Source organism: Apostichopus japonicus, chromosome 20 (assembly GCF_037975245.1).
Source record: "Apostichopus japonicus isolate 1M-3 chromosome 20, ASM3797524v1, whole genome shotgun sequence".
NCBI lineage: Eukaryota > Metazoa > Echinodermata > Holothuroidea > Aspidochirotida > Stichopodidae > Apostichopus > Apostichopus japonicus.
The window spans coordinates 1,725,471-1,748,987 of record NC_092580.1 but is presented as its reverse complement, the minus strand read 5'-3'; the positions used below and the strand labels follow the sequence as shown (position 1 = coordinate 1,748,987).

Genomic DNA, 23,517 nt, shown 5'->3' with positions numbered 1-23,517 from the left:
GAGACAACCCCTCCCCTCACCTGTCTCAGAAAAGCATCCCCTACACACGACGAGGGTGACAAAGGAAAGATCCGCCCTGGGCGCCAACTATTCTAGGTACATATAGTACAAACTGTCAGTTTCAATTATCAGTATCTCGAGAACGTCATGTAGGAATTACTTGCAACTTTAATTATAATTGTTGAATATGTTCCTCTATCATGCAGCCAAAAATAACTTTCATCTGGAATGTCGTTTTAACTGGCGCAATGCATTTGCCTATTTCGAGTCGCCTTAGTGCGACCTCAAACCCGATGACGAGTATACGGCTACAGCGTCTCCAATTTACGGCACGTCAATAAAAAAGTTTTCGGATGACGTACTACAGACTTGACCAATTAAAATCCGGCTGATGGTCTCCTAACATTGCGTAATATGTTATCGTACCATGTGGGTCAAAGTTCAACAAAACAAGTTTTTAATGGCACACACCGGCGGTGTTTTGACTAAGTCCGAGAGGCACTAACTGAGGCCTTTTGCGTTATTTTACGATACCAGTCAAGGGTTGTCGAATTGTTAAGTTCGTCCATCAAGGTCTGAAAAATTCAGATGATTGAAGGTTTTCCCGAAACAGGTAAAATTGAAAAACGCAGCGATTGCAATGTTTGTAACGCGTCGAGCATAACGTTAGGCTAATAACAATAACACTAAGTTAGGCCTAGGCTACGCTCTTATTACTACTACTATAGCACTAGTCTTAATCTTAAATCAAAGCTCCAACTCCAGGTTGTAACACATTGGGAACAGCGAACTTAGACTACACGGTTATTTTTGCAGCTAGGAAAGAAGTAGATATGGAATATCTTAAATTTACCGCTAGTTGACTAGTTATTCAAATACATGGTGAACTCCATTTTGGCCTAGCCTAGGCCTAGGTAGTTTAACAAGGTTTTTCATTTCATATCATTTATTTTTCCATTTTCTCACAATGTTTATATAATAATAGGACTGTGAAGACAATACCATGCAAAGAAAATAATAAGTAGTAATTCAAATAAAAGAAAAATAATGGAAATTACGGAGAGAAAATGGTGGAAGGGCTTGGAAGCCGTAGCTTGTACAAGAAGCCCACCAAGAATAAAGGTAACAGGTATAAAGTATATGGGCATGATAATAAAGCCCCTAACAAAGAAGACCTATACCCCCCCCCCACCCCTAAAATAAACAAAAAAAGGCATTTTGATAATGTGGGAAATACTTAAAGTCAGAGACAAATGTAGATCTAAAGATGTTGATACTTGGATAAAAGATGATTTTTCAACTTGAATGAAAATGAATTAAGGTACTTAATATTTCTTAATGTATGACTTAGGCTATTCCAGAAATTAACACCATAACAGACGATGGAACGTTTAAAGACATCGGTATTTATGGGCAATGAAAATAAATTTCCAGAGGATCTGGTGTGGTAGTTATGTATATTATAATTGAAATTAAAGTAATTATTAAAATTGACTGGTAATTTATTATTAATAGACTTAAAAATAAAAACTGCACAGTGGTATCTATGTAAATCAAAAATATCTAGTAAGTTCAGTGAGCTGAATAGTGGTGGGGTATGTGCTAAGAAATCAGACTGTGTAATAACACGGACCGCCTTCTTTTGTAATAAAAGCAATTGCTTTAGGTAGGTAGAATATGCATTACCCCAAACAATATTACAATAATTAAGATGAGGTAGTATGAGAGTATTATACAAGTTCTTGAGAATATACATTGGAACAAAGTCTTTGATTTTATAAAGGACTCCAACAGTTTTTGAGATGGTAGTGATTAGGCCTATCATCAAAATGGTATCTTTTGCAACTTGAATACACTGAGTTTGCAACCTCTCATTAAGTAAGGCTATAGCCAAGCTATGCAATAGACTGGGGTGAAAATATGCAGATCTTGAACAGTGCCCATAACTTAGCAACTCGCTCCCATTTCATTTACAAATAGGACTTTTTTTTAGGAACCGCTATTTTCAGTTTACTCAAAGTTAGCTAGCTCCTCATAAATTGTATGCTGATTATGTGGTGCAATGGTTTACATTCACATGCAATTTGGACTTAATTCTCATATAAACTTGCAAACGATTGGTAAAGATTGTTGTAAAATCTCATAACGTGTTTGCCAAATTAAAACTTTGATCTTTCACTAAAAGCTCATTGAAAATGACACCATATCCATATCAATATTCATTATTTTTATTGAGTAAAATTCGCCAGATTAGTTAACAGATCCGTAGATTCTACAAACTTCAATAAACATTTCCAAGCCCTGCCCAACAGATCATGCGCCAATCGAATCTCTCTGTTTTGTTTACAAACGTTAGGACTTGGACTACTTCTCTGAAAAATGCATGATAGCATAAAATACTGGACATCAGAATACATAGTTATGACTCCATGAATCCCAATAACTAAACATGAAAAGCTTCTATTATTAGAATCAAGTTTTTATGTCACAGTATGTTGCCTTATTTGTTGGGGCAGTTGTTGATTTGTGACAAAGGCTTAGTTGTCATAACATTGGATTGAGTCATAGATTAACATTTTCCACATAACAGGAATAAATAGGGCGATTGAAAGTCTTTCCTATAATAGTGTCTTTTCTAAATGAAACCAGTTTAATTCGTCGTATACATTAACATTTCACTGACGATGTACCTTTGTTTGTTCAAATGATTAATAAAAACGTTAATGGTTATATGTGGAAACAATTCAAGCTATGATATTTCAAAATGCCTAATGGTTGGCTTGAAGTGTTGATATTTTGAAAGGTTTGCATATTGAATCTTTTATACAGCAGGGATCTTGTCTCCTTATATTGGTTCTTGTTTTTACTAGTACTGTATCCTAAATGTTGTGCACATTGATTCTGTAGTCATTACTGTAAATGAAATGTGAGATCAGATATCCCAGATTTCAATATGGCTACTCAATGAGATTAGTTTGTTGTCTATATGTACATAACTAATTTACCCTGTATTGATTAGTAAAATAAGTACATGTTAACATAACACATACATGCATTTTCAGAATATATGATAACAAAGTGTGAACACTTAAGTTAATCCATGTATGTTCAGTGTCTGCCTTTCAGATGTGTATACTAGTCCATGAGGAGATCATAGTATTTGCATTTTCTTGCAGATATTGCAGCCAGCTGTGAGAAGACAAGACCATATCTTTTCATGCATTGAGAGACTGAGTGCTGGTGGAAGCCCATCCACGTCGATCATGGCAGTAAAGCCAGTGTCACTCACTTTAGTGTTACACCATCATATAACCACCATCAGACCAAGTGTCCATTGTATGCTACCTCACCAACCCACCCCATCATCACCATCATCTTGTGCATTTCACCAGGATTGCTGTCACCAAAAGGAGGAAGGCTCGTCCACGGCAGACAAAACAAACCTGCCATCAAATGTAACGAGATGGCAAGGTGTGAAGAGCAATATTAAGAATACAGCCTCTAAGGTTTACCAACAAGTAACAAATGCCAAAGAGTTAGGGAAAATGGTGTCATGGAATATACCGGGTATAACAACATCATCCAATGTACAGAGTCATAGGGTCACCATCATGCAGCCATTGACTCCAACGAAAAGTGAGGTACCACAATGTAATGAAGAGAATTTAAATAATTTGCAACATTCTAATATCAAGTGCTCGGAAGAGAAACCAAGAAAACGTCTGAAACTGAAGGTTAAGGATGCCACTGCTAGGACTAATGAAAATGCTTCTGTAAATACCAATATAGTAGAAGAGAAGATGGACATGGAGATATTAAAACAGGAACCAATGAATGATTTGTCCAATTCTGAAAACAAATTTGAACCCAAAAGTGAAGACAGTGCTCTTCAAGTGTTACAAAAGGAAGAAGTGGATCAAGATCGTAAGAGTGAACCACCGTCTAGGTTCAGTTACGGCATCTTTGATGTAGAATCGATATTTAAGAGGATCCAGGAACAGTTTACTTTGTTGGAAAGCCTTACTCCATCCAGATCTGCCTCTGAGGTTGAGGGCAGTGAGCATCTTGAAAATGGAGAGGGAAAGAAAATGGATAAACCTAGTGCGATGAAGTACTCAGAGGAATTTGAGACTGGAAACCAAGGGAATGTCTATGGTGATGTCATTATTCAGTTTAGGCAGAAAACGGACAAAGTCGAAGAAGAAAATGAAGGTAGTTCCACCTTTAGCGTGAGTACAATATTCAGAGACAATCTAGATGAATGGGACCAGAGACAGAAAAGCGAACTCTTGAAAGTTTCCGACCCAAGAGGGGACATATCTCGGGAAGTCTCCAGTTCTTTCATGAAAGAAATTCGTACGAAAGCTGACATGTCATACCTGCTGGACCAAATATATCTGCTAAAATCTGTGCAGTTGCCATCGATAGCCAAGTCTATCGAGAGATTTAACAAGAAATTCATCAAAGAGCAAAGTCAACCTGTGGAAAGCAAACAGTCAGTCACAAAGATGGTCGAACCTGAGTCGGAAAATGATGAGGAGGTTGGCGGTTTTTACTTTGATACTAATGCACCGTTGATGGATATGACTCAGGTAATGACTGAGATGCAACAGTTACAAGGATCTATGAAGAAAGAGGAAACTTTGAGTGTCAAGGACAGCCCAGAGGATACAGGTACTAAGGATGATTTTCAAGAGACAAGGAGAACCAAGGTGGTAAGCAGTATATAGTGCAATTAGGAATGTCACTCCTTACAACTAAATGTGTAATAAACTCTAGCATGGAACTGGACAGGGCACAAAACAAGCAAAAGGGTGCTAGTGTAAAGGTTGTAAAAAACTAGCTAAAAGGGGAAAGTGAAAAGGTGCGAAAAGAATTGGTCGTAATAGAAATTTACTCAGATCTGAAAACAAACAAATATACAGTTAAATGACAAACATGTTAAATATTGCTCCTTCAAATTGTCGTTCATCTGGAGAATGTGGTTTGTGAAGTCTACTAACATATATACTGTATGTCCTTTGTGTTTTTCTAGACATAGTTACTGAACATTTATTCTATACAGTTTCAAGGAAATAGTTCATACTGTACTTAAACTGTATATAATTCCTGATGTGATGATCCAGTGAGTCAACAACTCTGATGCTCCTTGAAATATAGTACTGAGCAATACATGGAATGCCATTCATAACTAGCAAATTCCAAGTTAATTAGTTCAAAGCATCAAAATCATCTCTCCCAGACACTGAGGAATGTTCATTTATGCAAGAATGTGGTCAGTGAAATAGAATGCTTTGTGGGTGTATGTTAGAATGCTTGTTGAAGTTGGGTTCTATAATGACTATCTATCTTTCGCTTTCTTATAAACTTATGTAGTAGAAACACTATTACACTTTTGTTGGTGAGTAACTAACATATTGTAAGAAGGCTTCAAACTCCAAATTCAACTGTCTAGTAAATCCCTCTGTTACTGTGGTAGGGGTATTGTTATTTCTTGTTTTACGGTGGGTATTTGCTTAATGGAGGTCAGTAAAACAGCATTTGAAAAAAATGATATTGTGATAATTTTCAGATATTGTAACCTTTTCTTTTTTAATCCTTTCATTAAGTTTCCTTTTACTTTTATGTCACACAGCAAATATCTCACGACTCTGTGAAGGCTAGGACAAAGTCTTTAGCTGTTGCAGTCAGTAAGCCTTCCAATACGGCGTTAACTCTGCTTAAATTACAACGACTGTGCAAGCATCTGGCAGAATATCCAGAAACAAGAGAGATTGCAATAAGGGTAGGGCTGTATTGATATTTCAATCTAAGTGACTGTTAAAACCTCAAAGGCAAAGGCATCTCTAGGTCTAAACCATATTTGTTGGTACAGTACTGCTTCTAAGTAACTTGGAAAAGATCAGCGCGATTCAGCGCAAAACGCAGCTTAACTGTACTTAACCCCGCTCCAAATAAAGGAACGCGACTTTCCCCGCGTTCCAAACAAAGGAACGCAAATTGCCCTCGCTCCCTTTTCACCACCGACACAATGGGAGTGAACCGATCGATACAACGCTATTCATAGCGTGGAGGTAGTGTAAACCTATCGCTTGTAACCAACACCCGTTATAAACATCACAATTGTAAACATCCAGAGTAGGCCTACGAGTACGAAGTTTACCAACTTTGACTGAAAGAAAGTTTTAACCAAGAATAGTTTCGTGTTGAAGGGCAAAACCTTTTTATACGTGTTTATTTTATTCCCCGATATGTTCTGGTAACCAGAAGTAATAAAAAGCAAGAAGGAAACTTCGTGTCTTATCCTTTCGCCGTAACATTAACAGACCATTTTTTGTAGTAACATTAGGCCTCGCGTTTTGTGTTGAGTTTAGGCACATTAGGCCAGTGTACGAGTACGAAGTTCACGACTTTGACTGAAAGTTTTAAACGAGAATAGTTTCGTGTTGAAGGGCAAAACCTTTTTTATACGTTTTTATTTTCTTCCCCGATATGTTATGGTTACCAGAAGTAATAAAAAGCAAGAAGGAAACTTTGTGCCTTATCCTTTCGGGGTAACATATCATTTTAAGTAGTAACATTAGGCCTCGCGTTTTGTGTGAACTTTAGGCACATTAGGCCAGGAAACGTTGCACTGATTTATAGAGTTCTGTTCACAAAGAACTTTACGATGATGCACATGTTGAAGAAACAAATTTAAGGATGTAATCAAAAAAAGCAAATTATTATAAACTAAGAATAATCATGCAACAGTGTTAAAGCTTAGAAATGCAAACTAAAAAGAAACAAACAGTCTGTATTTTCTCTAAATCTTTTAAAAATTCTAAAAGAAAAGTTAGGCACACATTAGGCTAGGAAGCTTTGCACTCACAAAGCAAATAAATTAATAATATAAAAGAAAACAGTACAACAGTGTCACGCTTAGAAAAGCAAACTAAAAGCAACACACTGTCTATTAGACTAGGAAACATTGCACTTAGAAAGGCAACAACATTGAAAAATACAATAAGTAAAATATCAAAATTACCATGCAAGGGATCAAAATTAACATGTAGTTCTTCTTGACTACAGTCTTCAAAGGTTTCACATCATGAATAAGTTTAATTATATGATGACAAAAAGAATAGAGGAAAATGGAATATACCAAAAAATACTGTACTTCAAGATTTGACTGCCATTGCTAAGTATCTCTTAGCATTTCTGTTGGCTGTGTCCATCTTTTTAACGCACTGTCCCCAAACTCTTTTCTGAATGTGAAGTGGTACATGAAACTGCTCCATAATACATTTCCTAATTGCAAATACCCTATCCTTATCAAGTGCAGTTTCTTAATCCCATTAACATTACAATTTAAAAGCTCATATGGTGTAAATATTTTACGCATTAAATATCTGGCAAGACCACATGGATCTCCCTGTTCAGAAAGAGATGACAGTACAACGTCAGGTCTTATTTCTGTTATGACGAGTTCTGTTCCAGGCACCTTGGAGGAAGTGATCATATTTTCAAAAATATATTTCAATGGTACAAAATGGTTTTCCTCTGTTGGTGGTACGCGCACACGATCGAATAAAGACGTATAAACAAGTACAATCGCGTATATACTCGTTCCACAGAGGATAAGTTTACTTTAAATAGTTGGCAACATTTTGAAGAAGTAATAAAGTGTTACTAAGCGTTTCTTGTGTGAATTTTTTATATAATTTACCATTGGTTCCAACAGAATGAAAAGAAAAAAGAACTTCCACCCAACAAATTTGAAGCAGGGCCGGTTAAATTCAAAACATGTTTCTCGTCCGCGCAATTGATGGGCCTCCTTTTTCCTGATTTCAGAGTTTCTTTTCGGATTACAAGAAATCTAAACTATCCTTAAAAATTATTTTGTAAAGGTTGGAACATATTCCAAACTAGTAGCAGCGCATGAAAAGAAGAAAACTGGCCGCCGGTTTTTTTTCAGATCTCAGTACGAGAAACATGTATTTTATTTGGATACTATAGAACAACTTTCATTCCCTAGCTGTATGTCGATTTTTATAAAACCTTCATAAAAATTAACAGACTTGTTTGAAAATGGATTTTGAAGCTCAGTCAACAATTTAAGAAATGCTTACCATTAAATACTTGCGTCAAACAATACATTTCGTATTTATTCGTATGGTCATTTTAAGTATCCAAGTACTATACAAAGAGATCGAGTTCACCGAAACACCCCTTTTCCCTATCACCTGAGGAAAACCGTCTTTTATAAATTATAGTAGGCCTACCATACAGTACTTTACATTTGATACAAAAGTTACTGCTACAACACACAGAATTTGTGTGTGTCGCAATAGTTTAAGTTTTAACCGCGCAGTACACTACCATTCATAATTTGCATATTACACCAAAAGTTATAACTTGGCGTCCAGATGGCGGGAAATGTACAATCATGTACAATTTGTTGTGTCGTTCCCATGGTGCAATGAACTTGGGCAAGTTGCCAAGTTCAAGGTCGATGACCTACTTATGTTCCGTGACCAATGTCAATGGGAATTATGTGTGTAAAAACTCGGGTTTTCCACGTGTATATAATATATATAGAAGTTTTACGTAAGCGGAGCGAATTCGGAGCGGCTCGTTGATTGTGAGGAAGCACTTATCTAATCATCAATTTTTGTGAAAAATATCGTACGTTTTTTTTCAGAAAATATTTTTGACTAGTAATTGGAAACTCAGTGTATCAAGAAGTACTAGGTCTAGACCTTATCATTGCATTTTGAGGGAAGTCAGATCTTCAAGTGCAAAATATTGTTTTTTTCATTTAAGGTTATCGTGGTTTTCTTGCGAGGTGTATACGGCGTAACTTTCGATGTAGGCTTAGAGGTAGGATCGGCCCATGCATACTAAATGAGAACGTGCAAAAACGTTTGAAGTGTTGTTTTGAACAGTGCCCGTGAAGCTGTATACTTTGGGAATTCCAAGGGCAGTGACAACGTGCAATGTCTCAGTGCAGTATGCAACTGAGTACCAACTCAGTTCCGTAATGTAACATGTGCGCGAATAGCCCGTATTACTTGCAAGAACAGTATACTGTACTGTTCTAGCCCCGGGAAATGATCAATTTGGCTTTCTCACTTAATCTGTGGTAGGAAAAATTATGATTCCTGAATAACTTTCAGGAATATTGTTATTTCCGAACGGACGTTGAGAACTGTTTGAATATTGAACGGCAATTTTTATTGTTCACGGCAATCGCAGGAATTTTATTTGCTAACGTTTCACTCATCAAACCAACTGTTTTGCGCCTACTTGGACATTTGTATTGTACGTTGAATTTAAACAGTGTAAGATACGTGCTTATACACTATCCCTTCCCTTGACCGAGTATAAACCTTCGGTCTTCTTTCTACCGGCGACGATCGATATTCTTTTGTTACCGGATTGGAAGGAATTAAGTAGGATTACAGCCATTGACCGTCTGACAGTAACAATGAACTTCACACTTTTAGCTGGCATGAATAGAATTAGGGAAGCCTTCCGACGGAATCTGCGCTCTGATAAACAGTTCCCTGCAATTAACTGCATTTTAATGCGGGTTTTAACAAAAGATAGAGCGAGGTTTCAACGCACAGAGCGCAATAAAAGAGCGCGGTTTTTCAATTTAGTTAAAGGCGGTACTGTACTATCATGTAGTAAATGATCGCACAATCTTGGTGACATACTTTTTGTCAAACCTTTGGCCACTTCGCAGAGATCAGTGAAAACATCATGTCCTTGTGTACAACACTTCGTAAAGCATTACTCTGGTGCATGAGCATTCATAAATGTATCTTTGGCTTGTGCTGGGTATGCAATCACTATAGCTAGCTCCCGTATGAAATGTCATAATAATGGCAGAATATTTGATCCGTAGCAGAGCGAGTCACTTGAAGGACATATTTAAAATATACCCTAGAGTCATTGATTGCTTGGCTGGGAGTTGAATTCATGACTGTATTGACTCTAGCCAAAATTATTCATTGTACAGAGTACATTGTTTTTCCATTTTATGGCCTATTACATATTGGGGTCAAAGCATGAGCTTGTGCATGTATCCCCATTGATGTTTTGTTTGACCGATTGATGTCTTTGTTTGAATTTTTCATTTGCTTTATCTCTCTGAATCTTTCTGCAAAAAGAACGTCGCCATGAATGAGTGATTATTTACTTCACAAAAATAATAATAGAGTAAGGGATTTATTAGTTGGTGTTTATAATGGAATGCATATTGAAGGCTTTAAATGAGAGTGCAACTGACAAGATTATGGCAATGTTTAGAGCAAAAAACCATAATTTGGTATAAATAGGTTGAAATTAACGTTGAAACTGATGTATGTAGTCTCATACCTGTGTACATTAAAGTTTTTGAATATTTACAGTAACCCTTCTGTGCACATAACCATTATAAACAATGGTGAAAGACCTTCTAGTTGTTGTAACAGTATGTTTGGAGCATTGATAACTGGTATTGTTTCAGCACAAAAACACTGTATGTTCACCATGGCTACATGGACAGAACATTAAAGAGAAATAAAGTCTGTCTCCCCCCAGAGGAACAATGACATCACATGATTGACCTCCTAACAGGTCCCTTGACATGACTTTGAAGCACTGATATCTCCCAAGTTGAACATTATAGTTTTTATTATCTTTTCTAGTAGGGAGTTGTTCATCAGAGTATTTGTCATCTTGTAACAATCAGATTATTTGCTTCTCTTTGATGTATACATGTAGTGTGAGAGGAGTTGACTTTACCTATTAAACTAAACAGAGGAAAAATGCACATCAGTAGTCTATGCTGTTCATGTTAATTGGATTGTTGGGTGTGCCGTTTATCCAAGTTTTTCTGTTGAGTACTGTTACAGTTAGTCACAATTACACATCGTAATTTAATGAGTTTATTTTACATTGCAGGAGAATTTGATTCCCATTTTGTTGAGGCAGAGAAATCATGTCGATGATGCGAATCAGGCGGAGATTAGACGGGCGTTATCTTTGATGGGGTACGCTGACCCGGTGAAAGGGAAAGGAATCAGGATTTTGTCAGTTGATGGTGGAGGATCAAGGTAATGACAATGTTACCTTTAACCTGTCCAATGTGTACTTAAAGGAACAGAGGGCCGAATATCTCCTTAATGTCCAGTCTGTCTGCTGCCACATCTCATTCTTCTGTGCTGGTCTACAGCCAGCAGTAACTAGTAGTGTGTGTTCACTTGTAAAAGACAGTACCCGGTATTTGTGTCTAGCACTGGCAGTTCACGTCCTAGCACTGTGTAGACTTGTGACAAGTTCAAGCAGTGTCCAGTAATATTATGTAACTTGTATAATGCTGGTCCTACAGCCAGCAGTAACCAGTAGTTTGTGTTCACTTGTAAAAGACAGTACCCGGTATTTGTGTCTAGCACTGGCAGTTCACGTCCTAGCACTGTGTAGACTTGTGACAAGTTCAAGCAGTGTCCAGTAATGTCATGTAACTTGTATAGTGCTGGTCCTACAGCCGGCAGTAACCAGTAGTGTGTGTTCACTTATAAAAGACAGTACCCGGTATTTGTGTCTAGCACTGGAAGTTCACGTCCTAGCACTGTGTAGACTTGTGGCAAGTTCAAGCAGTGTCCAGTAATGTCATGTAACTTGTATAGTGCTGGTCCTACAGCCGGCAGTAACCAGTAGTGTGTGTTCACTTATAAAAGACAGTACCCGGTATTTGTGTCTAGCACTGGAAGTTCACGTCCTAGCACTGTGTAGACTTGTGGCAAGTTCAAGCAGTGTCCAGTAATGTCATGTAACTTGTATAATGCTGGTCCTACAGCCGGCAGTAACCAGTAGTGTGTGTTCACTTATAAAAGACAGTACCCGGTATTTGTGTCTAGCACTGGAAGCTCACGTCCTAGCACTGTGTAGACTTGTGGCAAGTTCAAGCAGTGTCCAGTAATGTCATGTAACTTGTACAGACAGTGCCTATGAGTGGCTGAAAGTAATGGAGGCAGTGTCTAGCAATGTCTCAGAACTAGTCTAAACAGTCCCAGTAATGTTTTCTCACTAGTCATCATGTTGCCCAGCAGTCTAGAATTGTTTTTTATGGAATTACTAGATATTGTGTGGTGCTGAAAAATGTGAAGGGACATTGTTGCACATTACAAAAATATGGTCATAAATGTTTACATCTCACCTGTGCATCACTGACAGTAGGTGTACATGTGACCGTTATTGACATGCAATATGTCAGTGTAACTCAGTTAAAATGCTAGCTTTTCAAGGCTGTCTGTTCTCATTTGATTACAGGGGTGTTATTCCAATAGAAATATTAAAGAGATTAGAGGAATCTTGTCAGCTGAGGATCGGGGACATGTTTGACTATGTGATAGGTGTGAGTTCTGGAGCAGTGACCGCCTTTCTGTTATCCATAGCGAAAGCATCTACAGAGGAATGTGAACAGTTATACAAGGACCTCAGTTCTACTGTATTTGGCAGAAACCGGTTTCTTGGAACAAGTAATCTTGTTCTGAACCATGCATTTTATGATACCGAACGCTGGATTAAAATGTTGAGGTATGTTTTTTATGTCATTATTCTGTTAATGTCTATTCACAAAGACCACATTGTAAAGTCATAACTTAAAGCAAGGGGCAGAAAGATTACCATTCTGTGGGCATGTGAAACATGTCCATGATATCAATCTATTAGAACATTGGATTACTAACATTCTCATTTTAAAAGTGCAGAAGGATTTTAAGAAGTGAGTTTAAAGACACTATGACTAAGTTCAACTGCACTTTCGTTGGTTTTCATGATGTCATCTTTAGCAGTGGATGTATAAAATTGAACGACATCCACATTTATGATACAAAAAATTCCCATGGAATTTTCTTTTCAGTTGGTTACATTAAAAGTAAAAGGAATTGACCGGCTAGTCATTTGTGGAAATTCTGGAATGTTTATTGAAGGCTGAGATTCTTGGTTCGTTTTAAGTTCTTCTAAAAAATAAAGCAAAATGAAGCGAGAATGCTTGGTGGGATGAAAGGGCACATGAAGGGAGGTTAGGGGGAGGATTGAGAAGGAAGGAATCAGTAGGATAGAGGAAGAAAATGAAATGAAGGGGGGGGGGGTGGTGGCAGGAGGAAACAAGGTTAGGGGGAGGATGATGAGGCAAGATTGAGGTTGGGAATGGATGAGGGAGGAGGAAGGTTAGGGGGAGGAATTGATAGGTATGAGCAAGGTAGGGGGAGCAATTAGTAAGATAGGGAATTGAAGAGAGGAATTGAATGGAATGGAAAGGTAGGGGATGGGTGGGAGGAGGGGGGGAGGAAGTCAAAAGGGAATAAGGAAGGAAGGGAAAGAGGCATCGGAAGTTAAAAGAAGTAGGGAATGAATGGAAATGCAGGAAAGGACAAGGTGCTACGAAGGTATGCTAGTTTGAGAGTAGGAAGCAGTTGGAAATAGAAAGGTTTCTTGTGATTCACAAATGTCAGGATTGTAACATGGCAGAGTTAACAGTTGAAGTATGTATACCTTGCAGTCATGTACTAATTCTCATGGATGTTTCCTTTCTTCCCACAGGGAACATTTTCAGGGTATGGGTAATCTGCCCATATCTGAGACTGCTCGAGATGATTCATGTCCAAAGGTTTGTAATACCTATTTGTTATTCTGCTATGTCTAGTTTTAAAAATGATTTATAGTGCTCATGTTTTTAGTTTTTAACCGTTACCGGTTTCAGTGGAAAGAATGATGTCATGACTAGAATATTAGGTAGATTCCATCTAATTTTATCAATTTTCAGGAGCACTCCAAACATGTGAGTTATTTCAATAATGAATTTGTTGTAAAATGCAGCTAGAGAAAAGACTAGTAGTTACATTTTGCTATTTGGATATACTATGCTGTAGCAACACTAACATTCTGCTACCTTATATTAAATTACCCTGTAGGGTAGAACCGTTGCACAGTCACTTGGGTACCAGCTGCAGAAAATCGCAGCTTTTCTTTTTTATTTTATATTCATCTCTTAAATTGTCCAAATGTTTTGCTGGCACAGGATTCAAACAGTGACCTTTAATAAGAATTAATAGCTTGTGATCTGATAAAGTGAGCCTTAAATTATGGTGCAATTGATTCCATGTGGATGATGTTGCTGTTATTACTTGGAGTCAGTTTTAGGGGATCTTATGCTCAGCTTGAGTGTTTGCATTCAAAAAGACTTGAGAATCAACTCGAGTCTCTGATCGGTAAAGGTCTAAAGAGTTTACCTCACTTTTTAGTATCACCTTTTGTCTTTACTTGACTAAGGTCTCTAACTTTGGTGATCGACTTGAAACTTGCCTTAAACTTGGGTACAAATGGATTTGTGAATCGAGTCATAAAATCGGGTAATTACGTTTACTTATGTACAGTGTAATTGCAGAATATGATGGCACAACAGCAGAGTGGTAAAGTGGTCACACCTGCTTCTCACCAGCAGGGCCACGCATACACTAAATTTACAATAATATGCACTATATTTTTTGTTAAGTCATCTAATCACAATTGTTTTGTTACTTGGTTTTGTATTTTATTTGGAGCACATGTGGCTTATTTTTTTCACTACGTACATACATACACCCATATATGTATATGTTTGTGTATATATATGTATAGATGTGTATATATGTATATACAGTATATATATATATATATACATGTATATATACATAAACATATATATTACAGGACTTACAACTCTCTCTCTAAGGAACTAAGTAGCTGCATCCATTTAGGGTAATTTGATGCTGTATTGGCCCAGTATGCCAAATCCAAAATGTGTTCAAGCTTTAGTGACAAAGTATGTCACAAAGTTTTTCCACCCTTTTCCTCGTAGTTTTTCCACTCTTTACCATGTAACCATCCTCAAAGTCTGGGAATAATTTGGAGTTTAAGAGCACTGTGAAAATTGAGAACAATCTTTAGCTAGTATGAGGAGGCAGAACTGAAGACTTTCAATGTCTTTCCTGTTTCAAATGTCTAATGCTTGAAATTAAGGATTACAATTGCTCAGACAGTGGTAAAAACACTAAACTCTAAATGGTTTATGTTCAATTTGTAAATCTGCACAAAGTCTGGTTATAACAACAATCTTTGAATAAAATTGTACAGAATTTCCATTTTTTCCATAATTTCTCTTTGGGTATTTAAATAGTCTTTATGATGACTGCATGTCATACACTGTGATTCAATTTTGAATAGATGAATCATATGTTGGTGATATATTTTTGGCTGTTTCATTTTCTTGTAAAGGTTGCATCTGTCGCTACTCTCATGAATGTGGGCATGATGAGAGATTATCTGTTCCGTAATTACAACCTTCCCCCGGGCTCCGTCTCGTTTTACCAGGGTAGCTCAAAGTACTGTCTCTGGGAGGCACTACGAGCATCTTCTGCCGCCCCTGGCTACTTTGAAGAGTTCAAGTTAGACGATCATGTGTTTCAGGTGAGAATTAATTATGTAAGATGACTGTCAGGAAAGTTTCAAGTTGCAAGCCAGTTTAATTAAAAGTGCAAGGAGCCGTTCTCTCAAGTATGTGTCGGGCTCTAATGATGTAATAATAGACACACGTTGGGATTCCTTCAAGAATATCACTAAATTGATTTGCAAGCTGCACTTTTCATGAGAATTTTCTTGGCCAGTTTGCAAAGGGCTTGAAAGGTTCATGCAGGATAAAGATTGAACCTGGTGCAAAAAAAAAAGACTTGTTTTGTCACTGTTCATACACAAATGGTAGTCTTGATGGTTAGCCCTCCCAAACTAATGAATGTATGGTAGTGTTGCCTATTGCTTAGGGTGTTACATAAAAATATAGGTTTTCAGTCATTTTTTCAAGTGAATTGCTTGTAATTGCTGTAATTTTAGCATCTGACTGATTTCCTGAGCTCCATAGGATAGTTATCCTATCAGCAGACCTCCCAGCGAAACCTTTGATAAAGCTTTATGATTAAACAGCTCTTTATTTTTCAAAAATACTCTTTAAACCCTTTAATTTTATTTTAAGTTAAAAAATATTTGAAAGATTTAGTTTAGAGTAGAAATATTGTATTCAGTCATGCTAACCATTGGCTATTAAGTTTTTTGTGGACAGCCAGGCATGATTCATGAAGTGATACAAAACAGACTCACAAACAACAGTTAATGTAAGTCACATATTTTAAATAAGGGCCAAAGATGATGTAAAAAGGGGCATAGTTGATGAGTATGTTACAAATTTACCTCATTTTGGACCTTTACAAATTAACTTCATTTTGCACCTTAAAAACCTTTATTTTCATGTTTGAAGCCTTTAAAAACCTTTATTTCTTCATTTGCAACTGTTAAAAATTCCTTATTTTGTTGAAGAGCTGATGGGAGGTCTTTATTGACAGATTAGGCCAAATAGCTTTAAAACTACGTTATATTGTTGAACATTTGATAGCAGAGTGCAGAAACATTTTCACTAATATGTTGGGTCTTGTTTTGTACAGCAATTGCTTAAGATGCATTGGTTTTGCAAGATATCAGCTTACCAAGCCATGTAATATTTACACTTAAATACATGCCCCATTAACTAAGAAATCTATGTAGTTAGAACCCTTTTAATGTTTACATTAATGTTTGCAAATGTTCATTCTAAAATCAGAAAGGAAAGAACCAGAATGCAAAAGTGCATTGAGGTTTTGATGACTTCATTACACTAGACTTCTGCTTGTTCACCAGATATAGCTCTTATAATAATAATGCCCTAAACCACTATTTTGATGTACAATTACACTATGGCATGATAAACACAGGTCAGTCTACTGTATCTGGCAATACACACCTCCACTTAACACAAAAAGGGGTCTTTAACTCAATGGGATGCATCCACACACCAAGTGTGAGACTTATCCATGATTCCATTTCCTACCTTGAGATATGCTTAATGGTTTCAGAGTTTGACCTCTGGTGACCTTTGACCTATGGTAACAACAACAGGATTCTTGTACTCAATATGGCAAATCTATATACTGTACCATGTAAGAGAAGTATCCATGATTTCTACCATGAGATATCATGTTTAAAAGGTTTCAGAGTTTGACCGCTGGTGACCTTTGACCCCCACCTAAAACAATTGAGTTCCATTTAATATAACGCATTCACATGCCAAGTATGAGATTTGTCAGTTTCCCATTTTGAGATATCATGTTACAAGATTTTCACATTTTGACCTATGGTGACCTGCAACAAAAACAATGTGGTTCTTCTACTACATTCCAAGTATGATATTAATCAAAGTTGCCCTTCTTGAGATATCTTGTTTACAAGGTTTTCACAATTTGACCTCTGGTGACCTGAAATGGCCTTTGAACTCCATCAAATTATAGGTGTTTTCAGTGTCCAAAACAATTAGAATGAAGTTGTGCGATAATTTTATCCGAAATTGCTGTCAGCAATTTATTAATCTATGTATGTATGTAAGTATGTATATGTGATCTTCCCGCAAGCAGGAACTCGCGAAAGAAGCCATGGAGGCTTATAGACTCGCAAGCTGACCGAAGCCAATCTCTCGGCACACATCCATTTAACGTCCATGTCGGGAAGTTGTTATTGAACAACACCCTTGCCAGACGAGACACACATTGCTGTCGGCGGGAATCGAACCGGGGATCTCATGACTGGGAGACGCCGGCGTTAACCACTAGGCTATACACTCCGCCTAGTAATCTATGTATGATGTTTTGATATGAAACACATTGCTGAACATTACTTTTCATCATGTGCTTGCTGATGAATTTAATTTCTTCTTTCAGGATGGAGGGGTCCTCACCAACAACCCATGTGCCCTTGCAGTGCATGAATGTCGTCTCTTATGGCCGGATACTCCCATCCAATGTGTGGTGTCAGTCGGTACAGGGCGCTATGACCCTATGGACCAGGAATTCCCTGCAGAGTACAGCAGCCTAAGGACGAAGCTATTTAAAGTTTTGTGCAGTGCTACAGATACAGAAGGTAACAGACATGTACTCAAAACCAAAGATATTGCAAAAATGCCTAAATTCCAACACAATTGAGGGAAATTGAATTTATGTTGTCAGTATTTTGTATTGTAATGCTGTGTGGGTGGTGTGTTTGTAGTACTATTAACTGCTACGTATCATTGGGCCGAGATGTAGGGAGGTTGAGGGGCAAGTCCTGAGTTTTTTTAATTTCTACCATTTAGTCCTTCTGAAGACCATAATTGGTTGGCATTCTCAAATGGTCCTTATTTTGTTCCTGAACATTTCATATATGGTTTTGATAATAATAGAAACCTTTGTAGTCATGCAGGATTTGAGTGTGTATGTGTGATGCCATGCTTGTAAACATGATATCTCGAGAAGGGAAGCTTGGACCAATGTCATATTTGGTGTGTAGGAGAACTACATTGATTTGAAGAAGCCTATACTTGGGGATATCAAAGGTCATTTGGGTTCACCAGGTGTCAAATTGTGAAACTATGTAAACATGATATCTGAAGAACGGAAGCTAGAACCAATCTCATATTTAGTATGTAGTTGTGACACGTTGAGTTCATGATCCCTATTGTTGTTGGTGGAGGTCAAAGGTCATTTGAGGTAACCAGGGGTCAAATTGTGAAAACCTTGTTAACACAATATCTCGAGAAGGGAAGCTTGGACCAATCTCATATTTAGTATATAGTTGTGACACCTTAAGTACAAGAAGCTTATTGTTTTTGGTGGAGGTCAAAAGGTCATTTGGAGTCACCAGGGGTAAAATTGTGGAAACCTTGTTTTATAACCCATTAGATAACATGTGCATTTTGCCTCATAAAAATAAAAGAGGCTGTTGGTAATTGGAAATTAGCTTAAGAGTATTTGTAGATAAGGATCAGAAGTCTCGATCAACTCTCCTCTGGCTTAAGTGTGTTGGTAACTTTTGGAGTCCCCATGTACATCCCTGCATACATGTGTGTGCACAAAAGTGTGTAATGAGTGTTGTACTGTTGGTACATACAGTGTTGCTATTGGAATGGACGATGTCATTGTGAATCATCAGCATTATATCTTTGCTTCTGCTGTTGAAGTTTTCGTTGTATTTTGCAATTGTCGAGATTCAGTGCCAGATAAAAAACATCCGGTTTGGATGTAGTAATGTTGGGGAAATGACCAGGCGTCTTTTATGAGACTAACTGTGGCCTAGTTAGATGTTTTAGAGGCAAACCAGATGCAAAAACTTGGGGACCAAGGGGTAAAGATCACCCGGCCCCTGCTTAATATATGGCTTGTAGGTGTACCACATTGAGTAGAAGAAGCCTGTAGTCTTGGTAGAGATCAATCCGTATGCTGAATACAAGGAAAGTTTGCATCTCGGTCATCAGCTACCAATGTGAATATTGATTGTCATTAAATGCATTTTTGCTGTACTTCTTAAATTGAAGTATGTCGTTCATCCAGGCTATACCCTGCAGCCTAGTGTGTCACATTCATATAAGATTATTCATGTAGCATCATCGCAACCACACTGCAGTTTTGCTGGTTGGTTATACTATTCTGGAGCTTCTGTAATGTGTACTGTTTTCATATTACAGCTGTACATATCATACTCAAGGACCTGCTGCCTGCTGGTAAATACTTCCGTTTTAACCCAGTTCTGTCGGAAGACTTTTTGTTGGATGAGAGCAAGCCAGAGAAGCTCGAACAGATGCAGAAAGATACGAGGGAGTATTTAGCAAGAAATGAACTCAAGCTCATGCAGGCTTCTGGAGTTTTGACTAGAGAAAAATCAACTATAGATAAAATGAACGATTGGATAACCTTACAGAAGAAAATGAGAATACCAAGACAAAAAATGTCTTACTGGAGGGACTGAAGTTGACTACAGATGTCTTCCTGGAGGGACTGAAGTTGACTGCAGATGTCTTACTGGAGGGACTGAAGTTGACTACAGATGTCTTACTGGAGGGACTGAAGTTGGACTACAGATGTCTTACTGGAGGGACTGAAGTTTGGACTACAGTTGTCTTACTGGAGGGACTGAAGTTGCAGGAAATGTTTACATGAAAACGTAGGTTTCTATCAAGCTTAATCCTTTAGATTGGCTGTTTGTAACTTTCATAAGTTTGTCAACCTTGAAAACTACTTCAGGATTCTATTTGTATTTATACTTGCAACAGTATTAGGGCATTACCTATTGGGGGGGGGGGGTAACTTTCAACCTGTTTATTGCATGACTCCAGGTACTCAGGACTTATTGTGTTGACACCAGAAAAGAAAAAAGACCTTCAGGCGATTCTCAGGTTCAGCTTTTTGTTGATGTGGTTGTATGATAACAATAACAAAAGGTCCTAGAGGGATATGTTGACAGTATTCATCACTTCTTGGCATGTTCTAATGAAGGCCAAAGAAATTTCTGGTCTTTCCACAAGATAAGTAACCTTAATTATAAGGTGCAAGTTTGAAAGAAAATATTGAATTTTCTCTAAACCAGTAAGAAATACAAATTTTGGTTCCTTCGTGCTAGATGAAGTTGTCACAAGATAGTTTAGTTTGACACCTATCCACTGTGCTTAGTTATAGTACTTTGCTAGCTCTACATACAGAAGTTTCAGTGTTTATAATATGCTGCAGATGTTATCAGGGATATATATTGAAATATCAGAATTATTTATATAGTAATAAAAACAGCAGCTTTGTTCCTTATGTTATTTTGTCATTTTATATATTTGCCATTTCATTACAGTATGATATTTACTTTTAACATGAGATTAATTATATTTACTATTCGTAGATGCTTGTTTTATGTGTTTAATTGTGCAATAGCCCTTGGGTTTACAAATTATGATATGGTTTATGAGCCTTGAGGCAGCTTTCTGATCTTGCATGGGCTACGATATTAAAAGGTTAAAGTATTGCTTTTATCCAAGTAGACGTGAGCCTTCATCACAACTATGTTACGTTAAAATAAAACAAAAGACTCAGCTAACTGCTTATCCACTAAAGAGCCTATGTAAGAGAATGTGTAAAATTAAGTGGGCTTGACGTTTCGATCCGCCACTTTTACACAACTCTATCAAGTGGAATAAAATGTGCATGTCGTTTGCACACCTGATAATATATAGTATTGTCTGGACTATGAATATTTACGTAGGTTATTTAGAGAATCAAATCAAATCAAATGAAATATTCAAACCTGGTGATAAAATCTGCTTTGATTCTTACTCTGTTGATCTTAGTATGAGTAATTAATTTTCAGGCCAACTTACTTTTACACATTCTCCTTCACAGGCTCTCTAGTGGATAAGCAGTTTGCTAACAGTTTTATTTTATTTTAATTAATTTTCTGTCGGTGCAGAATTCTGTAAACCATGCCATGTCTTCAATTATTCAGATGTGGAAAGAATATGTCTGCAGCTTTATCAAATGTTTGCTTCTTTCAACTTTCTGTCACAATTTTCTCTGATTATTAATTCTTGTACTTTCAACTCTATATACTAGATACAATTCTGTAGGAATAAAAATAAGAAAACTGTTGTAATGATTAAGTTTGAAATGTATTTTAATCTATCCCTGCTCTTACAGTCTAAATCTACTCTTAAGTTATAAATAAACCACCTGATGAAATCAAAGTATCTTATACACGTATGTTTACTGTAAATATTAGTAATTGGTGCAGCTGTGGAAACATGTTTGATGTGACCAATCATTAATAAATTATGCATAATAAAATAGAGAATGGTTGCAATGCCAGATTAATACACTAACTGTGTGCTTACAGTCTTGGACTCGAAATTTAACATGCAAATAAATGTATTACAAATATGTGTTATTGGAAAGCAAAGTGTTCTGGGTTGTGAAGTGAATTCTGCTCCTCTTAGTTCCCTACGACGTGAGAAAGTTTAAAAATTTCACATAATATGTTACAGATTTACACTCATTTAGTTCACTTTTTTTGTTAAATACATGCATCTACTTCAATAAACACTAAAATTGAAACATAAATACATCTTAAATGAAACATCTTTGATTAGATATGGACTGGTATGACTAACTCCCTTGTGATATACATAGTGTAGTAAACATAGACTATACAATTCTACTTCACCTTACAACTGATTGTATATACCAGACATTAAACTCACAACTCATCAGAAATAATCCATGCAAGCCCTCAGTGCAATGATAGGCTGCTTTGTACCTTTAATGGATAGGATCAAACCTGCAGTGCAAGCCCTCAGTGCAATGATAGGCTGCTTTGTACCTTTAATGGATAGAATCAAACCTGCAGTGCAAGCCCTCAGTGCAATGATAGGCTGCTTTGTACCTTTAATGGATAGGATCAAACCTGCAGTGCAAGCCCTCAGTGCAATGATAGGCTGCTTTGTACCTTTAATGGATAGGATCAAACCTGCAGTGCAAGCCCCCAGTGCAATGATAGGCTGCTTTGTACCTTTAATGGATAGGACAAACCTGCAGTGCAAGCCCTCAGTGCAATGATAGGCTGCTTTGTACCTTTAATAAATAGGATCAAACCTGCAGTGCAAGCCCTCAGTGCAATGATAGGCTGCTTTGTACCTTTAATGGATAGGATCAAACCTGCAGTGCAAGCCCTCAGTGCAATGATAGGCTGCTTTGTACCTTTAATGGATAGGATCAAACCTGCAGTGCAAGCCCCCAGTGCAATGATAGGCTGCTTTGTACCTTTAATGGATAGGACAAACCTGCAGTGCAAGCCCTCAGTGCAATGATAGGCTGCTTTGTACCTATAATGGATAGGATCAAACCTGCAGTGCAAGCCCTCAGTGCAACGATACGCTGCTTTGTACCTTTAATGGATGGGATCAAACCTGCAGTGCAAGTTACTCAGCTGCTCCTGAGTAGTGTCTGTATCAGGCAGGGATAGGAACATTTCAAATGAATGGATGACATGATTACAAGTAACATGTAAAAGCTTGTAATGTTACTACTACCAGTTAGTAACATGTAGCAACTCCTAATGTTACTACTACCAGTTAGTAAAAGAGATACAATAACAATGGTATTTGCTATTTGGAGCTATTTAAAGTATCCTGTTGGAAGAAAGGATGTTCTTCAACATCAACGTTGGAAGACATTTTGATCTTTGCAAGGGGAATAAAAACCTCTTCATACAAACCCAATGTGGAAAATAGATGTCTACAAAACATATAACAATTTCATAGCACCATGCTGTTTGAAGGAAGAAAGAATTTTGGAAAAGCAGGTAATATTCTACTGATATACAAAACTACTAGACAAATACAAGTGACAGGTTATATAGCAGATAATACAAGATATATTTAATGGATAATGATGACAGGGAAAAGTTGCTATTCTTTCTTTTTTTGTGTTGTTGTGACAATCTGCGTATTCCGTTCACCTCTCCCAGCTCTGTTGTACGCCTCTATGCTGATCACGTATCTAGTCAATGGCGTCAGACCACTGATCTTATGCGACGTCGTGGAGGGAGCCAGAGTCCTCTCTTTCAAAGTTCCTGAAGTCT

The 23,517-nt window shown here is 37.3% G+C and overlaps 2 protein-coding genes across 7 annotated transcripts in view; one reads left to right on the top strand and one right to left on the bottom strand.

Annotated features, from left to right (window-relative positions):
- Positions 1–426: 426 nt before the first annotated feature.
- Positions 427–21,756, top strand: LOC139961029 (uncharacterized). The gene is made up of 9 exons (XM_071959839.1): positions 427–613; positions 3,177–4,715; positions 5,636–5,785; positions 10,933–11,084; positions 12,301–12,567; positions 13,576–13,642; positions 15,289–15,480; positions 17,811–18,009; positions 19,589–21,756. Exons 2-9 carry the CDS (start codon positions 3,264–3,266, stop codon positions 19,867–19,869), a joined length of 2,760 nt encoding a protein of 919 aa, XP_071815940.1. The 5' UTR covers positions 427–613; positions 3,177–3,263; the 3' UTR covers positions 19,870–21,756.
- LOC139961024 (uncharacterized) overlaps positions 21,259–23,517 on the bottom strand; it is a 43,898-nt gene continuing 41,639 nt past the window's right edge. For 4 of the 6 annotated variants that reach the window (XM_071959825.1, XM_071959826.1, XM_071959827.1 and 1 more), the window contains one exon: positions 21,259–23,517. In XM_071959825.1, the coding sequence (XP_071815926.1) occupies positions 23,345–23,517 (173 nt within the window). In that variant the 3' untranslated portion in view covers positions 21,259–23,344. The other 2 variants (XR_011790699.1, XR_011790700.1) reach the window with 2 other exon arrangements.

What these genes read in the sequence shown, in the direction of transcription:
- LOC139961029 (XM_071959839.1), top strand. Translation starts at nt 3,264, where the DNA reads ATGGCAGTAAAGCCAGTGTCACTCACTTTAGTGTTACACCATCATATA. An exon ending in AGACAAGGAGAACCAAGGTG is followed by an intron (nt 4,716 to 5,635) that starts GTAAGCAGTATA and finishes TATGTCACACAG; the next exon opens with CAAATATCTCACGACTCTGT. An exon ending in CAAGAGAGATTGCAATAAGG is followed by an intron (nt 5,786 to 10,932) that starts GTAGGGCTGTAT and finishes TTTACATTGCAG; the next exon opens with GAGAATTTGATTCCCATTTT.